This window comes from Watersipora subatra, chromosome 2 (assembly GCF_963576615.1).
Source record: "Watersipora subatra chromosome 2, tzWatSuba1.1, whole genome shotgun sequence".
Taxonomy (NCBI): Eukaryota; Metazoa; Bryozoa; class Gymnolaemata; order Cheilostomatida; family Watersiporidae; genus Watersipora; species Watersipora subatra.
In genome coordinates, this window is record NC_088709.1 from 57,823,132 (window position 1) to 57,847,699 (window position 24,568).

At 31.6% G+C, this 24,568-nt stretch overlaps 1 protein-coding gene across 1 annotated transcript in view; it reads right to left on the reverse strand.

Annotated features, from left to right (window-relative positions):
- Positions 1–23,104, reverse strand: part of LOC137388368 (calcium-activated chloride channel regulator 4A-like) — a 73,822-nt gene extending 50,718 nt beyond the window's left edge. The window contains exons 1-9 of the mRNA XM_068074854.1: positions 22,945–23,104; positions 22,161–22,831; positions 20,330–20,557; positions 18,566–18,708; positions 17,816–17,960; positions 17,333–17,536; positions 16,165–16,320; positions 14,937–15,057; positions 1,061–1,213 (exon numbers count right to left, since the gene is read on the reverse strand). Of these exons, the coding sequence (XP_067930955.1) occupies positions 1,061–1,213; positions 14,937–15,057; positions 16,165–16,320; positions 17,333–17,536; positions 17,816–17,960; positions 18,566–18,708; positions 20,330–20,557; positions 22,161–22,831; positions 22,945–23,104 (1,981 nt within the window). The remainder of the gene's footprint in view (positions 1–1,060; positions 1,214–14,936; positions 15,058–16,164; positions 16,321–17,332; positions 17,537–17,815; positions 17,961–18,565; positions 18,709–20,329; positions 20,558–22,160; positions 22,832–22,944) is intronic.
- Positions 23,105–24,568: the final 1,464 nt, after the last annotated feature.

A 24,568-nucleotide genomic window follows, 5' to 3' on the forward strand; every position in this document is an offset into this window, starting at 1 on the left:
AATACATGTTTTTTCAACTTATTTTCTTTCAGCTATTTATGTATATTTGTACAAAAGCTGTGGAGCCAAACTACAGCAGTAGCAAGCAATAACAAACTTCCTATTAAGAACCCGCAGTGCAAAAGGCGTGTTTTGCATTTACCACACCGCTATGTTACTTGTTAAATATAAAGACTATCACGTTTTAAAGCCATTTAGCATTCATCAGTTGTTTAATCATAGCCCAACTGCTTTTCAAACCAAAGAAATGGGTTCACACAAAGGTCTTTATGGCAGTGATTTTGCTGCAAAACTCAAGCTTTGTATTTGCTATCATGGCTGCTTAATGTATTAATGCTTTTTCTTACTGACAATCCAATGTCTCACTAGTTTTTTTGTTTTTAGTTTTTACCAGCATTGTATTATTTATAATAAAAGAAAAGTTCATTTTCTACTAAAATCCAGGTTCTCAATGGGTTGTGTGAAATAAAATGAAGCTAGGTCCTTTTTGAAAGTCTGAACCTTTCTGCATTTGAAGTTTCTCAAGATATGGTCACTGCTGCACTAGTTATGGTTAAAGTTGTAAAAAAAATTTGCCTTGAAAAATGTATGGTCAAGTTTTCTCCTTTTTTGCCTGTTTTCTGTAGACTAGCCTGCAATCATCTGTGTTATATTACAACCCGGCACGCTATTCTAGTGAGCATACAGTGCGTATTCCCGTTTGAACCTGAAGTGGTGACAGGAAGGCCACAACACTCTTCACAAACTCAGCAGTTTTTAAGTAAGTAGTGTTTAACCGGTTTAAAAATAATATACAAAATGTATGTTATAGTAGTTAAACAATTTAGTATGCCATTATATAGTAATATAATACTAACAGTTTGTAAATTGTTGATCTAAATTTCAATTGATTAACTAGTTTATCAGTAAAATATTGCAATGATATTGGAAATTTGGCACCGCAACAGAAAGTAAAATTTAGTTCCTCAATATTTATTTTATTTCTTTGTTTAAAAATGATCCTCTTTTGTATGCTTTCAGAAATTGAAACTTTAAAACTTCCGATTTTTATTGCACTCACCTTGTCCAATGTTTAGATCTTCTCCTGGAGCAGTCCAGCTAAGTGTAATTACACCAGTTTCTTTAGAAGCATCCAGAACAACAAGGTCAGTAATTTTTTCTGGAGGGGTGCTGTCAGGTACCGCAGACCAGTTGCTAATAACAACTACACCTCCTGAATAACATCAAGGTTAGAAAGTTTTCAGTCAAAAACTAATGTTGGCCTTCTGCTAAAATGCTTAAAATAAAAACAACTGTTTTTCGAATTTAATTTTAAATTCATTTCTAAATAATAAATTACCTGACACAGCTCTTGCAATGTTTCCAAGACTTCTGCAGTCTGTGCATCTTTTTTTTCTTCTTGAGTCATCATCACCTGGTTGAAAACCCTCTCCAGATATCTCAATCTATAAAATACTTAATGCCTTTAATATATTTTAGTACATGAGTAATCTTTTATCATGTGCATATGGTTATATATATATATATATATATATATATATATATATATATATATATATATATATATATATATATATATATATATATATATATATATATATATATGCACATGGTTGTACACACTTATATGTATATGCATATAAAATGGATATAACCATATGCATATATTTGTATATAACCATATGCATATGTTATATATATATTATATATATATATGATATATATAACATATATATATAATATATAATCTGCCCTGAGCAAGCAAAACGCCTTATCTTGATCTTTGTAAAATGTTCAGCACAAGCAGAAACGCGCTTTGGTCGAGCCTGGAATCAGTATTGACAGTATTTCAATTATTTTCTGATTTAATATGGTGAGATATCAAACAATCTTTACTAGGAAATTTGTTTGGTGAAATTTCAAAATCAAAGGAGTTATTTCACTTAGGGTGTTTTGATTGCTTAAATTGACAATTTACTATGCTGGCACTAGGCAATCAAAACGCCCTATCAAGGCAGATAGGGTGTTTTGATTGCTTAGTTGAACTGGTTTCTCATTGTAAGCTTGCCACAAAGCCATGTGCTATGACTGGATTATCAAAGGATTACAAGTTTCAATCATGATATTAATCTGCAACTAGTCAGCAAAAGAATAAATGTTGCAATTATTACACATCCAGCCAACAGAGGGATTAAAGTCCTGCGATAGCCATCCTTCAGCTCAAAAGTTATGACATGATCAAAGATCTAAGTCCATTCAAACCTGATGTTGTGAAACAAAATGAGCAAGTAAAATAGTAGTTTTAATATGATCAAACACTTCAATTGAATATAATTTAAAATGAACAATTGAGTGCAATAATGTCAGTATTTTAAGAAGGCAAAACTTTCCCATAGACATGTAATTGAAACAAGTTTCTCATCAAATCTCAGAGTCAGATTTTTGTGTCTATACTTATGTCACTTAGAGATCGTCTTGTCATCATAAATATTTTCCGATAAAAAATATAGCAATAGGATTGAGCATTTGGAAGTGCCCTAGCTTGTTAAAGCTGTATTAGAAACAACCAAATATATCTGCTTCAGTTTTGTTTCCCTTTGTTTATATACTATGTAAATACATAATGCTGCTCATCATGCCCACCTTTGTATATGTTCAGGCCAATCAAAATGCCCTATCTGCAGATAGGGCGTTTTGATTGCCACTTTATGTGTGGTAAATGTGGATAGGGCATTTTGCACATAGTGAAAAGTGATATTTCTGGTGGTCTCAGAAGTATGAAATTTCGGGACATGTTAGATCTCAAGCTAACTTACATATAAGCACAAGAAAGTGAATTTTGAAAAAATGGTCAGATGGAGTGTTTTGCTTGCTTAGGGCAGTATATAATATATATATATATATATATATATATATATATATATATATATATATATATATATGTATATATATATATATATTTACTTCTGAAAGTTTGTGTGTATGTCTGTATGTGTCTGTGTATGTCCAGCTATAGCTATTAAAATCTTGGAATTAAAACTTGGCATTTCGATGGATTGGAACTCACAAACTTGTGTCTGCAAACAAGGCGTATTGATCAAAGTCACTATCACATACCGTATAGCGCATGCACAAGCTTATTGGCGTATTATTTGAGCAATGCACCCACGCATTACGATGCACCAGTTTTAAAATACTTTTTGCTTAACTCTATGGTTTTTTACAGAAACGCTATGTTTTTTCGTTATTTTTTCATTAAGGCAAATTTGTTCTATCATACGATATTGGCAATAACTTCAATCGGAATTTAAACTTAGTGACTTGTGTACTGATTACATGTGTGTTATAATGAAATATACGTTGCTTGCCATGGCGAGTTCAGCAGTATCTAGTATGGAAAAAACAGATTCACAACCAGATAAATAATGAAATTTTAGTTGAAAGTTTGAATTTTACTGAAATACATACGAAATCTTCCTTCAAGTATGTGTTTAGAAAACTAGATTCGTTTAAGTTAGATAGAAAGGTAAGAACTCTCTACATAATACATTGTAATGCTATATTATCTTGCAGATCCCAACTACAAAATGCACTAAAGTCATTGTAGGTACCTATATTTACAAATGTTACATTATTATCTTGTTACTAATTTTAATGATGATGTTTTTAGCCGGAGGTGATCACATTAGACAACTACTATAGGTTTTCATACCATTCTATGTATGTCTATAACCTAAAATGTTTTCACGTGCCAACCCTGAAATCATATATATGTGTACAATATAACTTTTATTGTAATCGTTGCAAAACAGACTTACTTTACTTTTAGCCATTACTTGCTAATAATTTCACAATTACACTTAAACACCCTTACGTTTTTATTTTGTCTCTCAATTCATTTCAACAAAAAACTTCTTTCAAGTTATGAAGTTTGAAAGTTACAGTTGTTTGACAAAGTTTGAAAACCTTTACAGTTGTTTTTACTTCCATTCTTGAATTTATTTCAACTACCAAAATACAAGCACACTTCTACACAACTACACTATACTATGTATTTTCAAAGTTAGAATGCCAATTTTGCTATGTGTTAAATAAAAATAAGTTTTGTGTCCTAGGTCTTTTTTTTCCCCGGACATTGCCAGTAGTACCACCAATATATATATATATATATATATATATATATATATATATATATATATATATATATATATATATATATATATATATATATATATATATATATATATATATATATATATACATATATATATATATACATATATATATATATATATACATATATATATATATATATACATATCTACTATATAAACGTCAACCGTTGTCTGTGTGTGTATCTACCTTATAGAGTACCGTACTTTTTGGACTATTAGCCGCTACTTTTTTCTGATGGTTTGAGCCATGTGGCTTACATAAGGGTGCAGCTATTGTATTCTGTATTTTTCATGTAATGACATGATCTCCGGTCAGTGCGCCTCTTTATAGTGCCCAACGGCACTGTTCCGCTTTAAACAGCAAAATTGTTGTTGTGTTAAAAAGCACAGTCCTTAGTTCTGCGGCCTATACAAAGGGGCTCATACAGCTATACAAATGTACTACTCATTAAATTAAATAAATTATTGAGTAGTAATTTACATGTAACTAATATTTACTACCAACGTGTACCGAGAAGGTCATGTGAACTTTTGTTTATTGGGGCCATTGGAAAAAACGCTGTTCTCATTTACTAAATTTACATATCAGGGGAGTACTTTACAAGGTGAGTAGTTCTAATTCAATGTTGTATTGTCTATGAATTGCCACACCTCTACTATGCAACCCTTTCACTTGTGTCTATGAACAAATTTAGCTATCGGCCTACTGCCAGCCATTTCGCCGATATTGCTTCATGATATGTATACATAAATTTTTTCAATATTAAACTCCATCTAGAACGTTTGTTTTGGTTTTATATTTTAGTTTTCCAACAGTTTTCCAACAAACACTGCTATGCAAAAAACTCATCGTATCTATACTTTGCGCATTGATAAAGTGATATGAAGCTACGAAACTAAAACGATCCTCTACAATGTTACTTCTTTTTACAAAACCATTACTTCCACCACCATCAAAGTCAGTGCTGCTATCACTATTCTAATTATATATGTAATAACAAAATTCTGAATTGGCTATAATGTCATCAACATAAGTAGTTATTTGTTTTCTAACTCGAACGCGTTTAATGAACTTACACGAAAAATCTTTGTTTTTAAATTGGAAATTCCCAAACAAAAGTTAAAATATTAAACATTAGGCTAATTTTATAGAGAAATCTTAAAACAACACTGTCCCTATCATAAATTTCCTAAAGACTGTTGGTTATGTTATCAACGAATAATAAAATTCAGTTACTAGCAATTGCTAGTAACGTCGCAAAAATGCATCTACACGGTCGACCATAGAAAACGCATAAATGAGTCTACTTCAGTGAAAGGGTTTAAAACATTAGATTTGCCACTGTTTGTGATAGTAAGCATGTTAATTTATTTCCGCAGCCGAGTTACTTTTACTTTTTTTCTCGCTACAAGTACGCAGAACTACAGCTACTACAGAACTTGCTTGGGTTCTGCTACTGCGTTTTACCTACTGAATTCCTACCTCAAAAAGGTAAGTACTTGTCATTCAATGTTGTAGTGTATTGTATATGAATTGCCTCAGCTCAACTACTTAATAACGTTAGTATTGCCACTATTTGTGATAGTGGGACAAGTTCATTTCCTTCAGCAGCTGAGTTACTAATTTTTTTATCAGCTACGAGTAGGTCTACGGTAACTTACTACTACAGAACTTGCACGAGTACTCCGAGGGTTGCAATAGGCAATGGTGAAAAGAAAGGGAGGAGCTAGTATTGACTTACTGTCAATCTGCTTTAACCATGACCAGCTGTACGTCGCCTACACAAAAGTAGGCACAAGCCGAAAACTGTTTGTTCATACACCCAACAGAAAAACAAAAAATGTTGTCTATCTGCAAGTGTTGCATTGAACTAGCATTGTGTTATTGTTATGTCATGCTACGTTCTTCATGTTCTGCTATACCACATGCAAAATTTTCTAACACATTTTTTAGTATATATATATTTTCATGCATTCGTTTTCCTTATTGTATCTCATAAAAAGGCTATCATTTTGGCGTAACATTTTATTATTGTAAGGTGCTAATACTGTAACTGACTTGGCATCATAATGTCTGTGCTGTTATACAACCTCATAACTGATTCCATATACCATGTCAAAACACAGGCTATAAACGAAGAATTGGTGAACCATGATTAGCGTTTTAAGCATGTATAAGTCTGCATTCTATAAATGCTGGCGATAGCAAAATATTTTGTGTAATCTTTTCAAAGATGAAAAATTTTTTAATACTGCTAGTTTGGAGAATTTCAATTTTCCTAGCAATGTCGATTTCATTATCAGTTCCCTGTGCACAAATAGGGCAACTCCGATTTGAGTGGTTTGAGACTGATGCATTGTAGACTAGCTGTAAAACTTCTGGCTGATTTCCATTGTTCTCCCCAACATTATTGACATATATGACTGCGTATGTGTATGCATAGTGTGATAAAGGCAAAATATTTCAGTAGACTGCATATTTGGAGTTGTTTTACAGTATGAAAAACAATTCTCAATAAACCTATTGCTGTACATGAATCTGTTTCCATGGACGGATAATGCAGCTAGCAGTTTGGGGCCGTGGCGTCACTCGGGGATGCGCGGAAGACCTTTTTTGCCCCGAGTGCAGCGAGAGTCTCCAAGCGTGGCTTTCCGGATGAATGAGTTGGCGAGTGCGAGGCGATTGATTGCAAATCGATTGAGTGCTAGGCGATTGATTGTGAGCTGATTGATTGCGAGTGTGAGGCGATTGGTTACGAGGTGATTGATTGCGAGTGTGATGCGATTAATTGCGAGGCAAATGATTTTGAGGCGATTGATTGTGAGATGAGTGCAAGGCAATTGATTGCAAGGTGGGTGTGGGCCGATTGATTGCAAGGCAATTGATTGTGAGTGCGATGCAATTGATTGCGAGGCGAGTGCAAGAACGCGATTGTCAACTGGTTGGCAAATAAAGACTGGTCAGCCAAGGCGGGGCTTGGCAAAAGAAGTGCGCGATCGTCAACTGCAAATTATATAGACGGGTATGAACGGATGCATGAATCTAGACACAGGAATCTAGAATAATTACTAAATTTTACACGCATCTAGCTGTAAAACACATTGTAAATTTCCATTGTTCTCTCCAACATTATTTACATGTATATGTGTATGCATCCTCAAATCAGGGCAACATTTTCAGTAGACCGCATATTTGGAGTTGTTTTACAGTATAACAGACAACTCTCAATAAATCTTTTGCTGCACTTGAATCTGTTCCTGTAGGCAGGTAATGCAGCTGGTTTATATATATATTTCTCAAAGTACATGTATGTTTGTGGATACTTGGATCTGTGTGTCATTTCGGCTGTAGATTTTAAAATCTTGATATTAAAATTCCGCGTTCTGATGGACTTGAACTAACAGCTATAGCATCAACAAATTCATTATTCGGACGCTCTACCGCTGAGCTAGAAAACCATGGTGATCAAAAAACGTTTCCATATAACGGATACACAATGTGTGTGCCAATTATTGTTCAGAAACATCTTGGGACCTAAGTATATGCAACAAAATACTTACTCTTCTTTTTTCATTAAGGCTAATTTATTTGGCCCAACGATATCGACAATAAGTTATTTCGAAATTAAAATTTGGTGATTTGTGTACTGATTATATACAGTGGAACTTCGGTTCTCAAACGCTTTGGTTCTCGACCAACTCGGTGTTCGACCAAAGTTTTTGGGATTTGTTTGTCTCGGAGCTCAAACAAAAATTCTGTTCTTGACCAAACCGGAGCATGTGCATTAGAATTAGAACAGCTCTGAAAACAGGATGGAATCATTTGTTAACAAACGGAGAAGCATTTGACGCTTCATAAATTCTTTACAAAAAGGGAAGAACCATCTGGGACGACGTTTCCTCTACCAAAGAACTTTGCTAGGAAGATAACCCTTCCAGTTGAGTTACTCTAAATTGTTTTGGAGGATGATTCTTCTTTGAAGTTGTGAAGTAAATGTGCCATTGTTGTTTATATTTCTTTTTCCTACGACTTTTGATGTAACTGATCTGTTGTATTTTTTGCTGCATCATTATCAATTTTTGCAATTTTCAGTATTATACCTTAACTTTTATTGTTTCTGATGTTTAAGAGCCAAACATAAGAAACGTTTATCTTTGTTTTCTTTTATCATCATCTTAAATAAAAACACCTTTATATTAAAGTTAGGCATGATCTATATCTACCCGTTTTTATTTCTAGTATGCAGTAGACACTACAGTTTGTGATGTAAAATGTTTAAAAAGTACCTCATCAAAGTTGTTTTTTTGTCTTGAAATAGATTAAAATTTACATAATCTGATTGCAATGGGAAAAAATTGTTTTAGATCTGGAACAACTCGGTTTTTGAACAACCTTCTAGAGCAGGATATGTTTAAAAACCGAGGTTCAACTGTACGTTATTAAAATATATACATCACTGAAAGTTATGAAATTTAAAATTTACAGTTGTTTGAAAACCTATACGGCTGTTTTTTTTATTTTTAGTTTGGTTGTCCTTCACAAAACCTTTTCCTCATGATATGAAGTTTGAAAGTTGCAGTTGTTTAAAATTGTTTGAGAACCTCTACAGTTGTTTTTATTTTCTCTCTTAATTTATTTCAACTACACAAAACACTTCTCTCGTGATATGAAGTTTGAAAGTTAAAAGGGGAATTGTTGTTATATGTTCAATACAAATCAGTGTTCGGTCAAAAGACTCTATTAATACCCGGACAACACCGGGTAGCACAGCTAGTATATATATATATATATATATATATATATATATATATATATATATATATATATATATATATATATGTATATGCATGTATATATATAAATATATATATATATATATTTATATATATACATATACATATATATATATTTATATATATATGTATACATATATACGTGTATATATATACACTATAAATATATATATACTGTGCTATCCGGCGTTGCCCCGGGTAATAAAAAAGTGTTCTATATAAATGTATGTGAATATAAATATATATATATATTTATATATATTTAATATATTTTAGTATATGAATAACCACTTATCAAAGTCATATGTATATGGTTATATATACGTATATACATACATGTATATAGATACAAATATATATATATCTATATATAGGCATAAATGTATATAGGTTCATTTATATATACACATATATATATATATATATATATATATATGTTTATTTATAGAAATATATAATTACATCATAGATAGTTTAGGGATGTAACTTATGAATAGTTTAGGAAAAACTAGGATACAGTCAATGAGATCGACAAAGCAAGGCTTGTTCAGACGTTCTATGTTCAGTTGGATAAGAATGCCTTAACAAACCAGCAAAATATTGTAATGGTAAATAAGGAAAATTAAAGATCTACTATAATAGTTTTGGCAATACCTACTAACTACAACACATTCGGCAGAAAATAAAGATAGTGAAACTTACTGACAAGCCGTAAAACTTTCCATTTGATGTTCCTCCAATCAAATGAGTTGGATAGCTACCAGTATATATCCCATCATTTGCAACTGAATCCTTGCCTAAATATGCAAAAATAGCTAAATCCTTTTCTTACAAAGGTATGTTAAATAAGTCTATTTGAGCAATTTTTTTCAAATATTATGTTACTGTTTCCGTTTTACATATTAACAGCACTCATTAACAGCATTGAAACTATCTGACTAGCGTGTTTCTTTCTTTTCAAAAACAACAAATCAAGACGCTTACACTTTCACATTGAGCTGTTATCAGCGGCTATTTGAATCCTCACGCATACATGTAAGTATGGTAGACATAAATTTGGCAAACTAAAACAAACACTGGCATCAATTAAGTTTTCATTGCTCTTACCAACAAGCAAATTATGTAAGAACAATTGCTTGTATTGGTTTCCTAGTTTGAAAGTTGCATAAAATTTTACATCTGTATATCTATTTCTCAAAGTTTGTCGTCTGTTTTCTGCCGTTTGTTTTTGGGCATGTCCAGCTACAGCTATTAAAGTTTTGGAATTAAAATTTCGCAACTTGCTGAACTTGAACTCGCGAGGATCGCAAAAGCAGTTTTTTTCATCCAGCACTTTAAGCCACGGAAGCTCTTACAATTAATTGCTCTAACTACGTAACATATACATCATTTTTTCTTTTCCCATCCATTATGATGTATTATTTGAAACTCTGTGAACAATTTTAGATCGATGAAATGTGTTGCTTTTTTGTCGTCGCCATACTAGGGCTAATTTGTTTTTGGCACAATGATATCAACAATAGATTCTCTTGAAATTAAAGTTTGGTGACTTTTGTACTGGTTACAACAAAATAACCATTTTTAATGGATTTTCTTAATTTTTATTAATTGTATCATTACAAAATTATCTGTTTCAAAGTTTTCATACTTGCTATTTAGTGCTCAATTACATTTTTCTGCTCTCCTAATTCATTTCAGCTGCTCTGAAGATTTTTTCCCACGGCACACTAAGTTTCCTTGATCTTGATACTGATAATAATGTATTAATTTATGGGTATTTCCAGGCTAAAGGACGTATTAAGTAAAACTCCATGAACTCTACTAACTATATGAAACCGATGATTTTTGTCTTTGCTGTACATGTCTAGTTTGTTTTCTGCAAAACAATATCAAGAATAGTGATTCTCGTAAATAAAATTTGGCGATTATATCTCAGTTCAACATCATCAACTACAATAAAAATGAGTTTGCCAAAGAATAAGTGGTAAAATTTTAGTTAACAGATTTCTAAAATTCATACTAAAATTTCTTTCAGGTGTTTATTTAGTAAGCTGAGTTCATATAAGTTAGATTCAGTGTTTAGGTTACACGTCTATTTTGAACGTAATAACACTGAACGTGGTACATTGTAATGTTACATTTTTTGCAAATCAATACCCACAAAATGCACTAAAGTTATTGTAGGTACATATATTTACCAAGGTTACCATACTGCTTTGTTACTATTGTTTAATGATGATAGTTTTTAGCAGGCAGTTATTGCATTAGATAATTACTATGGGTTGTTATGGTACTTTATGGTGCCAACACTGAAATTAACTAAAATCATTTAATCGTATACCAAGTAATTTTGCATTTTAATCAATACAAAACAGATTATATTTAGCCATTATTTTCTAATGATTTAATATTTACATTTAACAATCTTTTAAGTTTTATGTGTGGTCCGAATATATTTCAACAGAACACTTATTTAATGATATGAAATTTAAAAGTTGTAGTTGTTTGAAAAAGTTTGAAAACCTCTACAGTTGTTTTCTTTTTTTTAAATTTATTGGAACTGAACAAAAATATTTTTTCATAATGTAAAGTTTAGAATTAGAATGGTAAATGTTTTATATGTTAAAAAAAGGATCTTTTTGTTGAAACACTTACTTATTACTCGGGAAATGCCCAGTAGTAACGCTAGTCTATATATAAATCAAAGTGCTTGTTAGTGTGCCGACCGTATGTCCAGTTATGGAAGAAAAACCAATTTGCACGGTAATTTAACACTAATTCCAGTTCTGAAAGCAAGCTCGCATTGAACCATACCACACTGCCAATTATTCTCATTACACCTGCCAATATTCAATGATGATTGATTAAACTATTCGAGCCTCGCGCTTCAGCTAGCACTCTTGAACTCCTAGAAGAGAAATGCGTGCCCAACTTTCCCAAATTGCTATAAAACATATGTATAGCATAAACCTAATTAAACTTACAGTAAACACAGAAATGAGCACACATCTTAATTTAAAAGTAAGAATAATAAATGCTAGATATGTTGAATCAAAATAATTTTTCTCTACAAAATGTTGTTTTTTTATAAGTGCAAAGCCAACCATATAGCTGTTATATTTTTAAAACTATTGCGATATTTTGGAATTTGTGTTTTAAAATTTTTTTACTGTCTTATCTATTTATTTATTAGTTACAATAAAACGGAAAACTATGTCAAAGAATTTGGTTCATGATCATCTTGCTACTATTGCTGCAAGTGTAAATTTGTGAAGTTTGACAACCACTAAAAGTGCATCTCTTTTTTTGAATTTTTTACCCATCCCAACCAATGCAGGCATTTCTAGCTGAGCCATTTTGCTTTGAGCATAAAAATTTGTGGTATTTATAGTACAGCACATAAAATTTTAAACCATTTGTTTTCTTTTCCAACACAAGAAATTCCACTTTCATACATCCCATGACCAATATGATATTGAAAAAAAGAAAGGGTTCTGATGGTTGAGAAATGCAATATTAGCAGTCAAATGGCACTGCAGTGCAATAGGATAACTGCAATGGTAGCTGTAATGTACTGGGTGTGAGTGTTATTATATACAACAAACAGCAATAATGAAAGGAAAATATTATATGTTTATATGTCTCTCCCAGTAATAGGAGAAATGCAATATAGGCCAATATTAGAAGTAAAATGCACTGATATTATTAGAATAACCAATATTATTAATATAGTAATAGTGTATAACCAATGCACAATTTTGTTTACATTTCAAAACGTCATAGCTAACAATATCAAGAAGTGATATTTATATAGATTTTTAGAAAATCTATTTAAAAAAGTGTTTGGTCATGACAAACAGCAATAATGAAAGGAAAAGAATATATGTTTATATCTTTCCCGCTGCAATAGGAGAAATGCAATATTAGAAGTAAAACGCACTGATATTATTAGAATAACCAATATTATTAATATAGTAATACAGTAATAATAGAAAACCAATGCACAATTTTGCAGCGATCTTTAACAGAAAGCAAGTATGAGTGTTCGCGCATCTGAAAGTTTTCTGCAAACTGGAGCAAAATAAAAAAGGTTCTCATCATAAAGGGGCGTTGTAGTTCAGCCCTAGCTTGTACATAAGTTCTAAAGAATTTCGGCTAACGTTTTAAATAATGAAGCCTTCGGTGATTAGACAAAAAACATAAGCTGATAAACTGCGTACCACAATTTCGTACCTATAAATCGGTCAACGCCTCAAACGGTTTACGTTTATTACAGAAACCTTCGAATAAATTCGATTACAAGTAAACAATGCCATAGACTGGTGAAATGTGCACGTTATTTGTTCGCGAAATGTGCACGACTTCATCGTTCTATTCTCTGTCGACCGCTGTTTAAATTTCCGGTCTTAACTTTTATTAAACGAAGCTTTTCAAGCGTTTTGTGACGATTTTCGTCCTAATAAATCTGTCTATTTGTGTATAATCCGATCAGATGGGTAAGTTTTTAGAGAAGTTCAATAATTTACAAAAACTTGGTAACATATATAAATGGGCTTATATGTGTTTTGTACCGTTATTATACTTTAACTAATCTACAAAACGATTGGTTAAATTTGTTAATGAAATTTTCAACAAGGGTTGGTCTCATTGTTGATGAATAATTTTCGTAAGTTGTGTGCACATGCATTTATCATAAAAACTCCCAACTTCGCATCCGCTCGTTTGGTCTTAGGATTACGGTTTAAAATTGGCCTACCAGCAAGTGTGCTAAAATGGCATCAATGTGAAAGTAGCACAATTATTAGCAATTGTCTGAAAATGCCAACATACTTATGGTTAATCTTTCAAAACATTGAATCTAAGCAGAATACAAATGACCCGAAGCAATATTTAGCAATATACTTACTTGATTGGAAACAACATATCTGACTTGTTTCAACTGGATGTTTTTATGCAATTTCAAACCTATAACGTAAGCAATCAAACTTAAATAGTCATGAGTCATCACCATTTTGGTGCGGCACCATGCTATGCAGAGAGGTTTCAGCCATAGTTAGTAAGAATGTTCCTATTTTAAGCCTTGTTCCTGCCTAAGTTGTAGAAATGCACATGCGTTTTTTCCAAAAATCTTAGCACTGTTGTAAATATTTACAATTTACCCAGTTGATGGAGCATATTTAATTTAAAGTTAAATTTTTACAAGAACGTGTTTCAAATCATCCAAGCATCTGCAAACTTTATTTGACATAAAATCAGGTCTGCTGACAAACTACAGCAACTTAAAAACATCTGCATCACCAAATGACATGTTAGAATGAAGGAGATATTTTACCTTTCATAAAGCAAAAGTTCCAATGCTTTGTACATGCAAGTATTTCATTTTTTTAGTAACACTAAGCCAATAAAAGTTTGCTAAATCTTTCCTCTACTTTGATTATGGTTTATTTTTATTAACAGAAAACATAAAAATTTTACCAGTTAGTAGTTTATTACTGTACTCTAGGCTTGTTTATTGATTGAAAAGGTTCTACTGTTGGCTAATCTTTCAAGTTATGATTTTCGTTGGTGCACTGAAATGTTTTTTTCATTGTTTGCCTCAAATTTATTATTAGTTTGGTCGATTTTAACAGTTAGAAACCCGATGAGCTTACTGAAATTTTGCAACACTGCTCAAACTACTGACCTGCCGCTTAAAAGGCCATTGTTTAAGCCGCTACACTAGTTCACCATGGTATACTGCTGATTCAGCTGAGGTAAGCAATATAACAAGAACTTATGCGCAAATCTCAGGCTAACGGCTAAGAATATAAGTGTTAAATTGATCAATATGAAAGTGCATATGGGCTTCTGTTGGGCTGAAATATTTGGAGTTTTATTAAACGGACTGTATTATGAAGCATGAATAACATAATTATTTTTTACATTCATAGGTTTTGAAAAACGCTTCTGAAAGCAGTAAGTTCTTACCTCTTCCATTATCATAGTACTGGAAAGGTGTTACACCTCCACTTGGGTCTTCTAAGATCACAATGACATTGAGTTGGAGAATTGGTGTATAACCTTGGAATACCCCAATGTATCCTACAAGCTAAAAATAATAACGACCCATTAGCAAACAATAAAATAATTAATAATGGTTGAAATAATGACAGAATAAGATAATGCTTTTGTGACTTAGAAGTTTTTGGTCAAATTTTAATAAGGATAAAAAATATATGAAGCATTTTGGAAGTTAGCTATATATATTGACAAGGTCTCCAGTAAGTTATATCAACTCCATGAAACACAGTTTTCACTCCCATCAACTAGAATATAATAACGAGTTAGGACCTGTGCTATGAGCAATTTTTTGTGCCATTTAATTACGTAGATTTAATTTTGACTCAAGAGTCAGAGATGCCTTTCAGCTTTCATTGTTTCAAATAAGATTTGAAGCATAATGAATCAAATTGGACATTATTTGCTACAAATAAAATAATTTTTCATACTTAAATAAAATGCCACTAGTTTTTTTGAGATAAAACACACTTTTGTGCCTATGCATAAGCTTTTCAACAATTCAAAAAAACTGGCATTTTAAAAAACTTGACTTTTGCACACACAAATATTGGTGAGCTCTATCAAAAAAGATTGTGATTCGGTTTTTAATGTTTATATTTGAATAAGTTTTTGCAAAAAGTCGACTTAGGCAGTGAAAGTAAAATTTATTTTTAGAACACTTTGTAAGCATTGGAAGAAGCAGAAAATAGTGCATATAAGTTGATTACTTAGAATTTCAACTTAATTTATGTGAGGTTACATGTTCTTGAGATAAGCATGTGATTAAATCAATTTTACAGACTTTATATGGTAATGTTGCACAAGAAGGTTAAAACAAAACATTTGAGCTTTTTATTTAAAACGATGGTTCAATGAAGTCCTGAGCCATTGTTTTAAATAAATGTTTTAATTTCTAGGATAGAATATGATTTTTAAAATGCCTTAAATTAACATCAAGGAAATATTGACATTACCTAAATAATTGCAATTAAGAACAGGTAAAATTATGACAGTTTAAAATATGATTAATTTCCATAGTAGAAATTAAACCACTTTAGTTATATAAGGTTAAAATCACACTATTGAGATAATGCAAAATCTTGTTTCCAAAAACAATAGATTTTGTTATACAACAATACATTAAATTTATACTTACATTTGCGCTAGCACTAAACTCGATGTTTTTAGAATTTAGCCGATTTTTAACTCTGATTGGCTGGACACCTGGAATCGGTGAGGATGTGACTGTGATGATTACTGAAGCATTTTCATTCAATGTATTTTTAGTGATATTATAGTCTATAAAATCCTCCTGAAAGTAAAATAAGTTTAATAATATGTAAGGATACCTTGAGTTTAGTGACACAAACTCCAGAAAATCTCTACAGAACATTACTGTCTGTAGCATGAGTATATAATATATGTATATTAACTACATATATAGTTAATATACATATATTATACATACATTGTATATATATATATATATAACATATGTATATATATGTATATATATATATAATATATATATGAATATATATATATATATTTACCTTTTTTAATGAAAATTTATTTTGAGGCTGCATTGTAGCTTGTATATATATATATATATATATATATATATATATATATATATATATATATATATATATATATATATATATATATATATATATATATATATATATTACTCATTTGAGTTTAGATTCACACAAAAAATATTATCAGCGAAACTTGCTAGAAATTTGTAAATCTATACTATTACAAAGCATTTAAGGATTTGTTTCATAGCATCATATTGGTTGAAAAAGTATAAGCAGATAAAAAACTGAATAAATTGCTAAATTTAATATAGCAAATGAGTGCTTTTACTAGAGTACTCTAATCCTTTAGATTTGAGTATCTCCTTACATACAGTTATTAAGGTATTACGTAGTAGATGTTCCTAAAAAATGTTTTAATTTCTGCAACCATATCATATCTGAAATAATACTTGTAGTTGTAACTAGCATCAGTTTGGATAGAACGCGTATGAACTCCACAGGATACCTGTTCCCAGAAAATAATTTGCTTTTTTCTTTATTAATCGACCTGACACGCCTGAAGGGGTTACAAATGAACATGGCCCACATATATGTTACAGTAGCAAATCTGTTATTTCAAATAGCAGAATGAAAAAGCAAACAGATATTCGTATCTGAATTTGAGTGTCTAAGCCTTATTACCAGTGTCTAAGCCGTTAAAAGCCTTATTACAAAGTAAAGTCTTTCTCCTAAAACTGCATTGTAATAATCTAAACGACATTAGTTCTAAGGTCTACTCACCACTGTGCCTTCTATGCTGATAATTACTGTATTTAGACTGTCTTGCTTGGTTATAGTAACTGGCAGATCAGTCAACAAGTCTATCACCACAGGAACGTTATATTTGAAGAGCAGCTTGGCATTTAGACCAACAGTTTTATCGAAGTACACTTTGCCTTGGTAAAGTAATTTTCCAGGAGGAATGATAATTTCTTTGTTCGTCAACTGTAATATATGCAAAGTAGTATTTGAATATGTTCAGGCTTAGAAAATGCAAAAGCCTTTCTGTAAGCATAGTAAAGCTTACTATTGTGACAACTGAAACACCATATACCAAAGTAGCAAGGTTTTTAGCAATTGCTGAGTCTAGCTTGCTGAGTCTACTTCAAAATTATTTGAAAGTTTAATTTTTTATAAAGAATATTTGAAAACTTCACCAAAGTTTTACACTCTGTTTAAAAGCTGTAAATGAAAATTATTAAATTATATAAATAGTGAACATACTAGAGCATCAAGACTCTGTGCATCACAATATCGATCCGCCGTCTTGAGATAAAATGACAGCAAAAGAACATTTCCTTGCTTATCACTGGCTAGCAACTCTTCACCTCCGGTTAGATTGGCTTGATTCGCTAGAAAACCTCCTTGACTGCAACCAAACAATTGGCATTTAGTATTATATTTAAAATTGAAACAAAGTGAACCACACTGGTTGCTCATTGGTTGCAGCACTGGCTTATCAGTAGATTTGAGACACATAAAGACCATTGCTGTATTTAGCAAAGTTTCTCATGATTTATTACTAAAGGAGACTTGTTTGAGGACTGACATAAGGAAATCAACTCATTGTTTCACTCTTATTATTCGAGTCTAGGCATTTTAATTTCAAAGGGTAATATCATGAAAGATCAGCGAGTAATCAATACTATGTTAATAAAATTATATTGTTTCTAACTGTAAATTAATAATATTATGTATATACATACATGTATATATACATATATATACATGCTAGCCAAATACCCTGTGTTGCACAAGTATTAATAAACAGCAAATGAAACAGCAAAAGCTATGTTAGTTGCCTGCCACTTGCCAGTAACCTGGCACATTGCCAATGGCTAATTTGAGCAAGCTGTATATGCTGTATATCTTACAAAGTATTAGGATTTATAGAACTTACCACACAATGACACAACCTGTAGGTATTCAGATTTTTCAAAACACTGCCTAGATTCAGGGTAATTTTATACTTACTCAAACAACACTGTATCGAGGGTTACTCCTTGTGCAACTACTTGTTCTATCGAATTATTAACATTACCCCTGTTTTCTTCCCCATCAGTATGAAGTAGTATTCTTGTGTTGCTAATGTCTCCTCCTGTGTATTCCTTGAGTATCTAAAATCAGACGAAAAAACTATAAGAATTATGCAAACCGGCTTTGTTTCATTAACCTCAAGTGCCAAAAATAGCCTCAACTCATGACTGCTACAGTTTCAGTATATGGTCTACGGACCTTTTTTTGTTACAGTATAACTAATTATAGGCAGGTTTAAAGGCTCTTGACTTAATATGTTCAAATTGGTGACAAAAACTTCATTTGCATATATTAGCTCAAATCTATTAATTGCAATATTAAAAGATTGTCTTTGAATGTTTTTTTTTATAAACTATCACAAAAGTGAATTAAGAGACATAAACGATTTAAATCCTTTAACATATATTCAACAACACGTAGTTGAATAATCAATCATTTCAATGTGTATGATTGCAGTGATACCATTTTATAGACAGTCACTATTGCTAGTTTTAACTCGTAGATCTCACAGCGTATATAAAATAAGTTTAGTAACCTACTACCAAACTGAAACATGAATATTGCTGGAATTAATTTCAATTCAATATTCAATTTTTAAGCGTAGTTGATAATTGACCTAATGAATGCCAAAGATGACCTGATGACTGATGTCAACCAGTGATTGCTAAATTTCTTAGTTTTATGACATGCTTAACCTAAAAGTATGTGTGATTTCTTTTACACTAAACTTATGCATGTAAAAAATAAAAAGTGACATTATCTAAAAGTTAAACGGCGCAGTCTTTATTTTTATTTGCAGATATTGATAGCATTGTGTTAAGGGAAATGAACAAATTTGAAAATTGACTGCATACTAGAAGTTTGGGTATGTCATATTATACAAATTAAGCGTATGACATGATAAACTGTGGATAAAGATCGAAACACAAACTGGATGATGGGCAGAAAAAAGTTACTTTGCCGTGACTAATGAATAACTTGATGTTTTGACATATTTTAATTAATTCTATCAATAAAATTGTGACAAAGTTTTTGTGATAATTATTGACCATTGAAATGATATATGATTTGCATGGAAATCACTCTGTCTCTGCTTGCAAGTTATTGAATCTAATACCTATTTTAAGTCAGAACAATGCCTAGAATGATCAGCTGTTGGCTCAGGTTAATTCCTAACATTTTGTCAATAATTTTAATTTGATACCCATGCATTTGGATTTTTGTAAACAGTTTAAGAATGTACTAGGCTTCAATTAATACAAGATTTCTTCCAATTATAAGCTAGTGAAATTTATTGCATCAATGGTTTAATCTACACAACACTCATCTTCACAGCATCATTCAAGTAGCAACAAAGTGTACTTTAACATTTTAACTTTAAGTGTACTTTTCTATCTTCATCAGACAACTCCAAGTCACTAACCACCTTTTCATACATAGTTGTTTGCTGCAAAGCTTGGTACAAGCATTTTAAAAAGACATCTTTCATTCTTAGTGTTGTTTGTTAGGCTTCCGAAAGATTGCTGCTTTCACCACTTTTAGACAATTTTTAAAGAAGCTAAATGAGAGTGCACTTCTCTATGTTGGGTAAAATATGGTAAGTTACACGATAGCATGGAAAAATGCTTCTTAACGATTGCTGAACTTTGTTATGCATTTTTAATATATCAAAGAACTACGAAGCAGTTTAGATACACTTACCGCTAGGCATTGACCAATGCCAGCCTCAATATTAGTTACACCGTTTGCTACTGTTGGCACGACCGCTGCAAGTCTTTCTCTTACAAAATCACTAGTAATTTCAGTCATGTTTGAGTGAACAGTGGCACTGCTACTAAAAGTAACGATTCCAATGGCCGTTCCATTTCTTAAGTAGCTGAGAATGTATGTCTGAACACCTTTAGACATAATAGTTATTCTGTCCTTGACCTGAAACACACAAAAATCTCTTTGGCACATCATTTATTGTACATTCATGTTGTCACTCTTTTTGTTTCTATCCACGCTGTAAATTTATCTTTTTCAGCAAGTACAAAGATAAATTGCTGAAACAGCCTGATGATGATTGTAAATGTTGGTACTTGTGTTATAAAGTCAATTTGCTCAACATAATATTTTGGCAGCTTTACAGTTGAACATATATGTTCTCTTTAAATAATCTGTATAAACAATAATGTTTAGCAAATAAGGTGCTTTTATATTTGAACCTTCCCATAAAGAATGTATGTCAACGGCAACTTGCATGTGTTTTTCCTGATATTTAATTAAATTATTTCGCCTTTGTAGCTGTCAAAGACTAGTGAGACGTTGAAAACTTGCGACTGTGATATCATTCACCTAACCATTACAGTGTTTTTACAAAAATGAGCAGTTACTAGATTCAAAATAACATAACTATAAAAGTTTGTGCTACATCAATTTGTTAGATCTATTGTACACAGAGCCACAATGACTCCAATGCCCTTCATGCTGTTGCTAGTTTATGGGTTTGACATCAGTCGCTTCTTACATTTATTAAAAAGCAGCCTCCAAAAAAGATTTGCATTATGAATTTATATGTTGTTAGGTCAAATAGCTAATGAGAACCATTATTGGCATGCTAGTCATTTAATCTTAAAAATTCTCAAACTTGAAATAAATTATTTCAAGCAACTATTACGGAAATATGTTTTTAAACTGTTTCTTCTTTTTTATTTATTGCTGTTTAGATAAGTTTGCTGTTTTTGTGAAGGTTTAGCAACAAGCTTAAATAAATCAAAATATTTAATCTTCTCTATTAAACTTTTCTTTTTCTTTGTGTTTTTTTGTGACTCTATGTTTTTAATACAGCTCGATATGATAAGTTTTCAAGCAAAATCTAAAATAGCTGATGCAAGTCCTAGCAACAAAGTAGTGTCAGCAGAAGGCGTTGATCAACATTTGTGTAGAGCTAATTATATTTTTCTTTGTTTTAATAACTGAAAAATGTGTCAGCATTCTCAACTGAAACCTCTGCTTTTAGTTCACCATTTAACCTTTTTAAGTTCTTCTACATTTAGGTGGTGTCTACAGTTTAAGTCTTTTGAACAAGTGGTGAAGAGGGCTGTTTTGTATGGGGTTTGCAGTAACCTGAAACCTTTCTGTAAGACAGCTGTTGTAAAATATTTTTAATGCCAAAGTGAAGCTGGTGTTAGATTTAGTATTTAAAGACTACTAGACACACACTCACGCAGTACGCGTGTGCGTACATGTGTGCATGTGTGGGTGTGCGTGCGCGATTATGCATGTATGCGTCAACAAATTTGTGTTAGTGTTGTATAATATTATTTTGTTTTAGCATGGGTAAGAAGAAAATCTGCTTATTCAAAAGATACTACAGATCTGCGCTTTCACTTATCAACCTTAAAATGCTGCTGCACAAAAAAATACGATTTGTAGTTCTCTTTGCTAAAGATTTTATTCCATTTTCCGGCACGTATTTTTTTCTTACTTAAAAGAATTTATTAGCTATTAAAATCTACGTAGTATCTTTCAAAAGAAAATAGATACTTACATCCATACTATCTGAAACATCTAAACAGAGGCATACAACATCTTGAAAGCAAGAATTTTCGCTTCCTTTAGGTCCGTCATAGCCGGTGGTAGTAAATGTTGGAAGGGGTGTTGATGACGAGTCGTCTTGATCAAAAGAGGTTGAGGTCAAAGTAGTGCCTGCATTAGAAGTAGTTTGAATATTACTACTAGATGATTGATTAGAGAAGGTTGAAACTGAAACTGTTGCTGTAGCCAAAGAGCCAGTAGTAGTAGTATTGCTCATATCTGTCGTTGTATCAACATAAATAGTTGAGCTAGAAAATGTTATATCTGCAATTGTCCTCGTTGTGCTACTGCTAGTGTTGTAACTGGTGATGAAAGTTGTTTCATTTGTTTGAGATGTTGATGTAAGAAAATGTGAAGATGGTATAACCTGAGTTGACCCAAACATTGTGGTTGGTGAAGAATTCGAAGGTGTACCAACACTTTCCATAGCAGTTGTAGACAATGTATTAGTTGACGATATAGTAAATAATGTGCTCTCTGGAAATTCAGATGTGAAGGTAGGAGCAGTAGTTGAGGTATGAACATCGGTGGTTGAGGTAGAAACATTAATTGCTTGTTTACGCACCACAGTAAATTGTGGCTTTAATACACTTTCTGGATTACGATCACTTCCAACACCTTCACCTGTAATAACAATGCTAATGAACTTGCAAGCACTGAGATAAATTAACACCCAACAAGAAAGATAGTGGTAAATGATTGTTTGAAGAATTACTACTAAAGTTTATAACAATTACCAAAGTCGCTTAAGCCCTGCATCACCTCCCATGCACTCATTTGGTCACATTTTTGGTTTTGCAGGTTTGTGGCCAGAAGGTTGTGAGTTGTTCCATTTCCATCTTTTGTGCAGAACTCTGTTGCCTGTAAATTTATAATTATTAGTAGAGCATCTTGCATGGTTAAACATAAATTTTAGCGTACAATTTATTTTCACTCGCATGAAGGATCTTTCAAAGTTTGACATTTAAAGTTCAGAGATAAAATAAATCAAATTTTGGCAAGTTGTGATGTCCCAGTTAATGTGGTGTGCATGTCCGTTTCTAACCCTGATTTTTAATGGGCATATAATAGGCATTATTACAAACAAATACTAAAGGAAAGTTATTTTATCAGTAGAAGTAAATATCATAACTAACTATGATTTCTATTTTGGCAACAGCCAAAGCAATTATAGATAAAATAGAGAAGGATTAAATTCTTAACTTTTTAGCAGGGTATGTGTTTTTCTTCAAACTTTTTTAAAAAGTTTAAGTTTTTGCAGAGCAGTATTAGCTATTTTTAAAAAACAAGTGGTTTTTAAGAATTTTCAATAATTGAATCTACTAAGCCGAAATCTCATCTATGCAAGAAACACAAAACACATAATTTTCCTATTTTAGTTACTTTCCCTAAACAAAGTTTTTGTTATGTATTTTGAAAAATATTTAATCAGTTTTCAACTTTCACATTTACCTTTAGAAATTTTTGTTACTTGATGAGTAACTTATGCATTAAAGTTACAGGATCAGTTGGAATAATTTTAGTTATGCCATCATCACTATACTTGGTGGGTATTGGTTCTTTTTAGCTGTCAGCTGGTCGGTTTTAAGTTAAATATACATTTATTTTGGATAAATTTTGTGCTTCTTATAATCTGTCAATTTGCAACAATAAATATGCTGCTTGAACAATAAATAAACTTTTAAATCCTGGTTTGCATATTGTGACTATTGATATATAATTTTAATGTAGGATTTAGATTGTAGTTAACTTAAAAAGTCTGGTAATTTCTATTTAAATGGCAAGTTCTGAACACCCCTTGACGTTGAAAAAAATCATTTCCAATGTTTCTGTGTTTTAATTTAGGTTATTATATACATGAACAGTTTAGTATCTGCAGTCAATCAAAAGCATGTGAGCTACTTAAATACAGGCTACCTTGTTTCAACTTAAGTCCTTGATTTATTCAACAGATTTTTTCAAATATAACTTTAATCAATGGATATATTCAAAAAATTTGCTATTGTGCTTTGCAAATCTTGTGATTTTCAAGCCATAGATTTATAGCATCAAACCATAAATCTTTGCATCAACCTCCTTCCAATCAATTGCAAATAAAATCATATTGCATGGCTGAACTGCATAAACTGTCGGGTGCTAATTATTTGGCAACTTCAGGTTGTGAGGAAACAATTAGGCATTTTAAATCCCAGCCTTATTGAGTTTTTAAGTAATTTCAAACTTTCAATACAAAGTAATGAGCCTATCAAACAAACATATTATTGTCGAAAAACCAAATGAGGACAACTAATATTTTTATTGCAATGCATAGCTACTTTTGTGATAAAGTCAAGCATCTCAATACCTTAAACCAGTTCTTCA